This window comes from Olea europaea, unplaced genomic scaffold, assembly GCF_002742605.1.
Source record: "Olea europaea var. sylvestris unplaced genomic scaffold, O_europaea_v1 scaffold3278, whole genome shotgun sequence".
NCBI classification, from domain to species: domain Eukaryota; kingdom Viridiplantae; phylum Streptophyta; class Magnoliopsida; order Lamiales; family Oleaceae; genus Olea; species Olea europaea.
Window position 1 is genome coordinate 12,965 of NW_019251691.1, and position 9,428 is coordinate 22,392.

At 35.8% G+C, this 9,428-nt stretch overlaps 2 protein-coding genes across 2 annotated transcripts in view; one reads left to right on the forward strand and one right to left on the reverse strand.

Annotated features, from left to right (window-relative positions):
• The first annotated feature begins 1,732 nt into the window (after window positions 1–1,732).
• Window positions 1,733–3,374, forward strand: LOC111385785 (zinc finger protein WIP2-like). Its single transcript, XM_023010199.1, has one exon. It carries the CDS (start codon window positions 2,107–2,109, stop codon window positions 2,827–2,829), a length of 723 nt encoding a protein of 240 aa, XP_022865967.1. The 5' UTR covers window positions 1,733–2,106; the 3' UTR covers window positions 2,830–3,374.
• Window positions 3,375–8,526: 5,152 nt separating this feature from the next.
• Window positions 8,527–9,428, reverse strand: part of LOC111385784 (chromatin structure-remodeling complex protein SYD-like) — a 7,640-nt gene continuing 6,738 nt past the window's right edge. Inside the window, exon 8 of the mRNA XM_023010198.1 lies at window positions 8,527–9,422. Coding sequence (XP_022865966.1) covers window positions 8,527–9,422 — 896 coding nt within the window. The remainder of the gene's footprint in view (window positions 9,423–9,428) is intronic.

Below are 9,428 nucleotides of genomic sequence, written 5' to 3' on the forward strand. Positions count from 1 at the left end.
AGTTCGGCTCTGATCGACGTGCATAGCTTTGAAATTTGGATATAGCTATGCATATCGAAATCAATTGGAATTAGAATTGGACAAAACTCACAAACTAAGCGGTTCTGTGTGGTTCTTCTTAAATTAAATATCCGAACAGGTATCCGAGAACCGATGGATTTTATTCTGTTCTCAATTCTAGACCAAAAATCGAATAATCGAATTGTCCTAATTTTTTTAAAATTTTATATTAAATAAGCCATATTATTTTAAATTTGTAAATAAATTGTCAGCTAATTAATTGAACTCAAAAATATCATTTTCTTATTTCATTTAGTGACTAAATAGGGTTTGCAATGAAGAGACAGAGTTCTATGAGGACATCGATCAAGAAATAAATACATATATATTATGTTTTTTTTTTCATATTAAATATAATTAGTTGGGCAAGTTTTTTGTTTATTTATGTTTGTTAATTGTGCCGTTTCAATTATTTTTTGTAGAGTTTCTTAGTGTGAGAAGTCAAGCAATAAATATGGTTGGTAAGTACTAGCAATACTTATAAATATTTTCTTTCTATAACTTCTAATTTATATTTCATTTTTTATATAGATTTGAAGCCTAGAAACAAAGGAATCAAAGAGATGGAATCACCGATATTTAGTATTATTATTTACTTTTTGGTAATTTGCATACATTGGTGAATGATCTTATTAGACAACTTATTATTAGTATAATTTTAAGGATCAAGCTAAAAGTACAAAATCATGTACAAAATGATTTACAAAATCCCCTAATTTTAAATTGGACTACGTTATTTTGTAAGAATTAAGATTGACATATAGCAAGATTAATGCAGTGTTGTTTTAAATATTAAAAAACTCTTATTGTGGACAGGTCGGCTCAATAATTAAATTTATACCCGACAATTTCACTTACTAAATACTCGAAAATTTTAGTTTGATTCAAACTATGTCCAACTCTAATTAGAATCCACTTCGTATAGATAGCTATGCACGTCCAAAGATATATTTTGGACATCCCCACTCTCAAATTTATAGTATAGTGTTAATCGCCCCCAGGGCATATCTCCAAGTGGTAAAAGGGGAGGGTGGAGCAATCCAATTTTGCTTGAGGCTGCCGCGTTAAGGGTTCGAATCCTGAAATATGGATTTGGCTCTTGGGTAAGTGCAAGTGTACAAGAAGCCTTCCACCCTATACCATTGGAGGCATAACCTGCAATTTACCTCCCTCACGATGCTCCAGGGCAGAGACGGTGAGAGACTCTTAAGGTTGGAGTTCAACCTTTTTTGTATAGTGTTAATCTACTTAGGAAGGAGTGTATCATCGCAGAGAAGTCCCTACCATGAATTATTACAGTACATATCAAAAGGGAAAGAAAAGCATACAGTTGGTACTGATGGGTACTAGACTATGGTATTTTCTGGATCAACTGGGGCCTAATATTAATTTTCATATGCGAAAGGAGCCAAGCCAAACTTGCATGCGCACATATATTATATATAATAGAGGTTTACAGAGTGAAAGAGAGAAGGTGACGGTTGAACAGTAGCTTTGATGTGCATGTAATACAATTCTATCAATTTTTCAACAGTGAATTGTAGGGACAATCTCCAAATTCGTACCCGACCAGTGCTCGCCCACCAATGCATTTGCTCCCCAGTAAATACGTACATGTATGGTTTTGTAACTGTATCTATATGTTTCTCTCTCTCTCTCTCTCTCCCCTGGTAGCAGCCAACCCTAATTTCCTGAGCATGTCTTGGCGCATTCTTGATTGAACTTTAGAGCAAATTTTTGGATTATTGAACGAGAATTTGAGATTCTTTATGATTTTTACTGTTGAAAGGGGACTTCTTGTTCTTTCAAAACCCCATAATTATATATAGACACTCTTGTTTAGTCACATTTCACAAATGATATCTTGTCTCTTCTTTTTATTCAGTAGGGTTTACTTTATATCCTACCTTGCCTCTCTTTCAATTCTAATAATCTTTATTGCTTCCCAGTTGTTTAAATTTGGTGTTTTTGATCATCAGTCTTTACCTTTCAACTTTTTAATCATACTCTGTATTTTTGTTTTGGCTCCTTCTCTCACATATCACCATGACTGATCCTTATCCCAATTGCTTCAATGGATGGTTCAATCTCAAACCATTTAGCCACTTCTCTTCCTCCACCTCCACCTCCACCGCCGCCGCCTCCACCTCCACCTCCACTCCAGAATCTCTTTATACTTTTAGTTACATCCATTCCACGAGTAGTTCCAACAACAATTCTTTGTATTATACACAGTACGAATCCTCACCCCCATCCCCACCTATAAGAGAAGCTCTTCCACTTCTAAGTTTGAGCCCAACAAGGGCGGTATCGCAACACTCATCTTGCACTGCCATGGATTTGGACAATAAGAAATTAGACAATGAAAATCAGGGTTCTGTTTATCCTGATGATGATGAAACTGTTACTTTGGCTTTAAATTTAAGGCTTCCTACTCCTGATGCTGATTTGATTTCAAGATTCATCTCATCCACCTCAGCTGAAGCAAATTATAGTAATGAAGATGTTACAGTGGCTAATGGATATTCCACAAGTCCCCTCAACAAGGGTCAGTATTGGATCCCAACCCCTGCCCAGATTCTGATGGGCCCCACTCAATTTTCTTGCCCTCTTTGCTTCAAGACTTTCAGTAGATACAATAACATGCAGGTATGCTCACAGTGGTTCAAAAAGCTCTACCTTTCCCTTTTCGCATGTTTGATTAACTCAACCTCGAATTTTGTTAAAGAAAAAATGAAGTTAAAATCTTATCCTGGAAATTCTAGCTAGTTTAATTTCAACCTTTCATTTCTTTATTCTTTTTAAATTTCAGAATGATCTGTGCTTTATCCTCACCTTTTTCTTCTTATTCCATTTAAGCATCTTTTAACTAATTAATATTTCTTTTTCTTCTCTTTATTATGGTACCGGGTTTTTGGGATCTGGGAAATTTTTCTGGTCCAACTGAAAACCCGCTCAGTGCATAACTTTACTTGATTGAACAACACAACCATTATGCTTTTTGTCATTGAAGTTTGTATTTCAGACATTTGCAGGTGAATATTAATTCCAGTTCTTTCCGGTTTCAGATGTATATATGACAATCTGAACACTCTACCTTAATACAGCAGAACAACCTCAGAATATTCCATAAATTTTGTTGCTTTCTGAGTGATCAAAGATTCAAGATATCTTTTACTGCTCAAAACTGGAAAGCCCTACACATAGTATTGCTTTGTTTGTGAATCAGAAACTGAGTGTGGCAAACGGAACCTATACAAGATTATCATATTCTGGGAACTGGGAAGATTTCTCAACTCACCTTATAAGTAGCAAAAACCACTATTTAAAAAAAAAAGTGTTTGTTAAAAAAATCATTATATGGTTTAAAGCAATCTCTACGACAATGGTACAAAAGGTTTGATAATTTTGTATCTACTATTGGTTTCATAAGAAGTGAATATGACCATTGTCTTTACTTTAAAAGAAATGATGAAAATGCTATTGTTGCATTTATACTTCTTTATGTGGATGATATGTTGCTGATTGGTCAGAATATGCATGCTATTAACCAGATAAAACGGTCTTTAAGTGCTGAATTTGAAATGAAAGACCTAGGACATGCAAAGAGAATCTTAGGTATGGAAATCACGAGGAAAAGGCACAGTAGGATACTGTACTTGAAGCAAACTGCATATATTGAAAAGATGTTGACTAAGTTTGCCATGCATAATTCTAAATCTGTTTCACTTCCATTGGCCAGCCATTTTAAACTTAGTAAAGAGCAATGTCCTGTAAATGAATCTGACATTAGGCAAATGGAAAATGTACCTTATGCTAATGCCGTAGGTTCTGTCATGTACACTATGGTATGTACTAGGCCTGATGTAGCTCATTCCATTAGCTCACTTAGTAGATTTATGGCTAATCCAGGACCAGACCATTGGGGTGCTCTAAAATGGCTGTTGAGATACTTGAAAGGATCTTCACATGTTGGTTTGATCTTTAGTGCTTGTAATGAAGGTGTTGTACTTAAGGGTTTTGTAGATTCAGATTTTGCCGGAGATAGAGACAATAGGAAATCTACTACTTCTTATATGTTTACTTTGTGTAATACATGCATTAGTTGGAAATCTCAACTTCAACCTATTGTTGCTTTATCTACAACTGAAGCTGAGTATGTTGCTGCAACTGAAGCAGTAAAAGAAGCATTATGGCTTAAGGGCTTATTATCTGAAATTAATGAATTGAGCAACCTTGTTGTCTTGTATTCTGATAGTCAAAGTGCAATTCACCTATGTAAAAATCATGTTTTTCATGAAAGAACAAAACATATTGATGTTAAGTTGCATTTTATTAGAGATGTTGTTTCTAAAGAACTTATATTACTTGAGAAAATTGCAACTCAGTATAATCCAGCTGATGTAGGTACTAAGGTAATTCCTTTAAACAAATTTAAGTCTTGTTTACAAATTTTGAACATTGATGCTGGTTAAGTGTTTTGTTCTGCACAGGTGCTAAAGTTGATGCTTGTTGAGAATGCTGGGAAGCTGTCTTCTAGAGAATGACATTTAAACTGTGTTTTACATTTATTAGGCTTCTTGTATGATCACTGGCATCAAGGTGGAGATCTGTTGGGCTGTGATGTCATTTGATCCAGTCCAACTGTTAGGCAATGATAAAAATGTCCAAATTGGATTTATTACTTGGTCCATTAAATATATACCTAGAAGGCCCACTTAACCGAGCCCAATATCCAGTCCACACACCATTAGTCGCTCTTGGACCGTTGGATTGACCCGCTGATCAACGGTTGATGATATTTACTATAAATATCCTCCTTACTCCCTGTTTGGCAATTGGATCGTCACTTTCTGTTTTTCGTTTTCTCTCTGCCGTTTGGAACCTTCGAGTTCCTTTGTCTGTGTGACCCTTCCTCCTTCTCTTTGTGAGATTTCTGGTTGATTATCTTTGTGATAACCTTGTTCTTGTGTGATTCTCCTTTGTGTGAGTGATCGACCGAAGGTAGGCAGTTTGATTTCTTGAGTCCAATGAAGTGACCTTGGTGTGTTTGGGCTGTGAGGGTTCGTTTTGAGTCTCGGTGCCTCTGTGATGGTTAAATGGGTGTGGTCTGAGCCTTCGATTGAAAGATCTAAGCCTTGATGTTGTGATTTAGGGTTTATGATGTAATCCGCGATTCTATGATTTCATCTATGTTTCCTTGGATTCAGTTTATAATAAAGATATCGAGATCAAAACATTTCAAGAACTACATGGAATGTGACGGCGAAATGGTCGAGAAGCTGCTGAACATGAGTGTTCAGGCTAATGTTAATCTTGTACCTAAGGATACCAATGATACAGAATCCTTGGAACAGTTTTGTAAGTAAACTGTTAACCCAATTTGGCACTACCATGGAGGATGCCATGTGGGCAAGGTGGTGGGACCCGATTATCTGGTTCTTCACTGGAATATTGAAGAGTATATGCAGTACAGATAAACAGAATCTGATCCTAGTCTCCTGGATACCATTCACAGTTCATCTCTCTCCAGTCTCTGCACTGAGTTGATAACAATTGTCTCAGCATATATACGGTTTTCGACTTCCTGTTTTGATGTGCATATTAATTTAGGAATAAGGAGAAAAAAATGGTGAAATATACTGTTTGGCTACAGTTACTTAATTGTTCATAATCAGTAAAATCATTTTTTATTCATATATTTCGTAGAATTTATGAGTATTATTATTATTTCACTGATCACTCATTTTTATCCATTTATATTTCAAATCTTTTGTAAATAACTCCCAAAAATTTGTCAAGTTACACCAAAATTTAATTATTTAAATATATTGGAGGTAATACAATAACATGTGCATTTACATATTTAACAAACAAGTTATGTTTATGTTCAAATCATTCGAGTAAAAAATACACAACTTTGACAAATTTCGTCACCATCTCCATAAATATAGTTGCATATAGAGTAGCTTTTCTAACTAATCAGTTTTGTTGGCTAAAATGAATTTTTTCTAATGTCAAAATTATTAAATGTTTGGTTTAGCTAATTTCATGTAACCCACAAATTTTATCAATCTTTCAACAATACATTTTGTCAATTTCATCAAAATTTACTAAAATCCGATTTTTAACGTGGGCTTAGTCGAGCCAATTATTGTAGTACGTTGCCCCTAGCTGGATTTGCTTAAAACCATTTTTTTATGAAATTCTAATAAAAGTCGATGAAATGTGTGGTTGAAAAGTTAATAAAAATTATGAATCTCATAAAATATGTTATTATAAAAAGAGTAATAATATTTGTATATTATTGTGTACATGATAATGATGTACAAATAAATGACATGGAAAAGAGAGGTTATACAACTAGGTTTCTTTTCTTTTCATTCATCCTTTTCTTTTTCTTCCATGTCATCCATTTGTACATCATATGTGCGCAATGATGTACAAATAATTTTATTGTAAAATTAATTGTTGATCTTGACTAAGATCAACAACGAAGTATTATTCTAAATTCTTTGAAATTCGCTAAGAAAAAATGAAGAAGCTCGTTCTCTCTCCGTCACACATTCGTTGCTTCTCTAAGTCCATAACAAATGGAATAACTGAATAAAGCTACTGCAGTAGTGGAGATCAGATAATGCAACGTTTTGATTTTTAGGTGTGTACTTGTATGTTTGTACATGATTAATTTAAAGTATCAACTGCAAGAATAAAATAAAAAATCTTTCGAAGTGACGCGACACCTTGGAAATGTCGAACTCACCCTGCATCGAATGAGACAGAGACTCCTCACCCAATTGGAGAATGAATAGAGAATATGATCCTCATCCTAAATCCATCAATGTAAGGTGTATTTAATAGATAACAATTATATTTGACGAAAGTAAACAATGAAAAAAAATAAGGATATTTTAATGCCGTCTGACCTGTTACATGCCACCCGCACATGAAATTTATATGCACAAGTTTATAGGGTTGACAATTCTTTATAAGTATTGACAAGAACAATGGAGAAGCCGCCTTGTGTCATTCGGGGGTCCATTTACCCCTTCGTCCCCCCTCCCCCCAACCCAGAAGACCAAAATTTAAATTATCGTTACCAATATCTAGGGTTTGTCAATTCATCAAAATCTAAATTCCATCATTGCTCACCTCATTGATGCCGCACGACCACAAATATTTAACCATCAGGCCATCTCTGAATCTCATTTCAAGTCTTAACCGTTACGTTGCTTCAAACAAATGTTAAATTTATTTTTTGACCAACCATGAAAAATGTCTTAAATCTAGCACTGCATAAGAACCATGGAGGACAACTTATCATGTATTAATCCCATTCCAAGGCAAAGTCGGGACAGCATCATTTGAAGGAACTTTTGCTCTGTCAAACCTTTTTTTTCATACTTTCCAAATCCATCCACTCTACCGTCGGAAAATTGATATTCCAATAATACCTTCTAACAAGATTTTTGGAAAATTTGCGATTCAAAAAGCACCATACCTTGTTGTTTATTGTTAGCCTCTAAGGTGGAACAAGTCAAAAGGCCTGTGAAACAGCATTTTATCAAAATTCGCTTATCAACAGGTCATGAACCAAGTCAATACAAAAACATATGATAGCACTCAATTTTTCAGATTCATGAAAATTTATAAGATCCATCCATTTAGCATTCCGTGCACGCTCGTGAACATATCTACGATCATTCCTTACGAGGAACAGGTGCCATAAGCCACAAACCATAAAATTAAAATAGAAAATAACAGAAATCCTCAATTAGCCGAGACTCAGAGTTAACTTGAGAACCAGACATGGTCCGGGCTGTGTGTCCTGTAATGTAATACTGACAACCCCAGGCTCATCCTCAAGGAAGCAAGAAGATAAATGTCAGTCATCTTAGAGCCCATAAAGGCTTAAAAACATCATGATTTATCCAACATAAGTAGAGAGAAATAATGAACTTTTGACTGACCAAATGAACTGAAACAAACGGCAAAATATACTTCAGGCTAGAAGCACACATCATGCATCGATATAGATCGTGACAGACTGAATAAGAATACCATTTTCTCCTCGCCACAGGCTCAAATTTCTTGAATCAAAACTGCAGGTAACTGTCGAGAAAGAGATACTAGCTTACCTCGTAGCATTTCTGAGCACACTACACTTTAAAGATGTAAAACTGACAGTCCCAAAGTGGACAGATCATCTTATTGAGGCCACAAACAAGCCAAAGCAAACTGAGCAGACAAAGGCTCAATACCTGGAGGATGTGAAACAACAGAGCAATACGTGGATTGCTCGTGCAATAATACCCAATGGTACTCGCCCCCAAAAATAAAACATTAAGCATCATCATAACCGACAAATAACATTGAAAATAAAGATAATTTCTTCATCTCATCCTCGTCAGAATCTAAATAAACATAAACGGTATGATATATAATGTGATACAGATCAAATACCATTCATTGTTGTGGATCATTTTTATCAATATTTTCTGTTGCACTTGAGCACTTGTCTGTAACTGGTACCAGAGCCGAATCATCAGTACTAGAACTGGAACAAATACCAGATGACGTGTCACATGGAATATCATCCTTCAGATTGTCAGCAAGAGAAACTGCTGAAACAACCTCTATGTTAGACTCTCTTATTGTGTTTCCTTCACCAAGTTTCTCTATATCTACTTCGTCCCTGGTAGTTTGACTGGGTTCAGGTTCTTCAGATTTTGAAAACACAGCTTCATCTCTGTTGGAATTTTTTCTCACTGGAACCTCATCTTGACTCTTGGACTTCATTGTTTGAGGTTCAGGACTCGGTAAAATGGCTTCATCCATGTCGGGACTTTTACTCCATTGTAAATCAACTGCAGAATCTAAACCTAGTTTACTTTCAGATGTCACATTTTGAGGTTCAGGATTCATGACAACAGTGTCATCCTTCTTGAAGTTTTCGCTTACACGAACATCAACTGCATGATCTAACCCAACTTGATTTCCAGACTTGGCTGTTCTAGATTCAGATTTCGAGACTACAGCTTCATATAAGCCAGAATTCCTACTCCCTCCATCAACTGCCGAATCCAGCACAACTTGAGGTTGGGACTGAGGTTCAGGATTCAGGATAACACCTTCATCCAAGCCATAATTCTTACTCCCTCCTGCATCAACTGCAGGATCCAGCACAACTTGAGGTTGGGACTGAGGTTCGGGATTCGGGATAACACCTTCATCCAAGCCAGAATTCTTACTCCCTCCTGCATCAACTGCAGGATCCAGCACAACTTGAGGTTGGGACTGAGGTTCGGGATTCGGGATAACACCTTCATCCAAGCCAGAATTCTTACTCCCTCCTGCATCAACTGCAG

Bases quoted from the DNA above. Each gene is read 5' to 3' on its own strand.
- LOC111385785 (XM_023010199.1), top strand. From the start codon at position 2,107: ATGACTGATCCTTATCCCAATTGCTTCAATGGATGGTTCAATCTCAAA.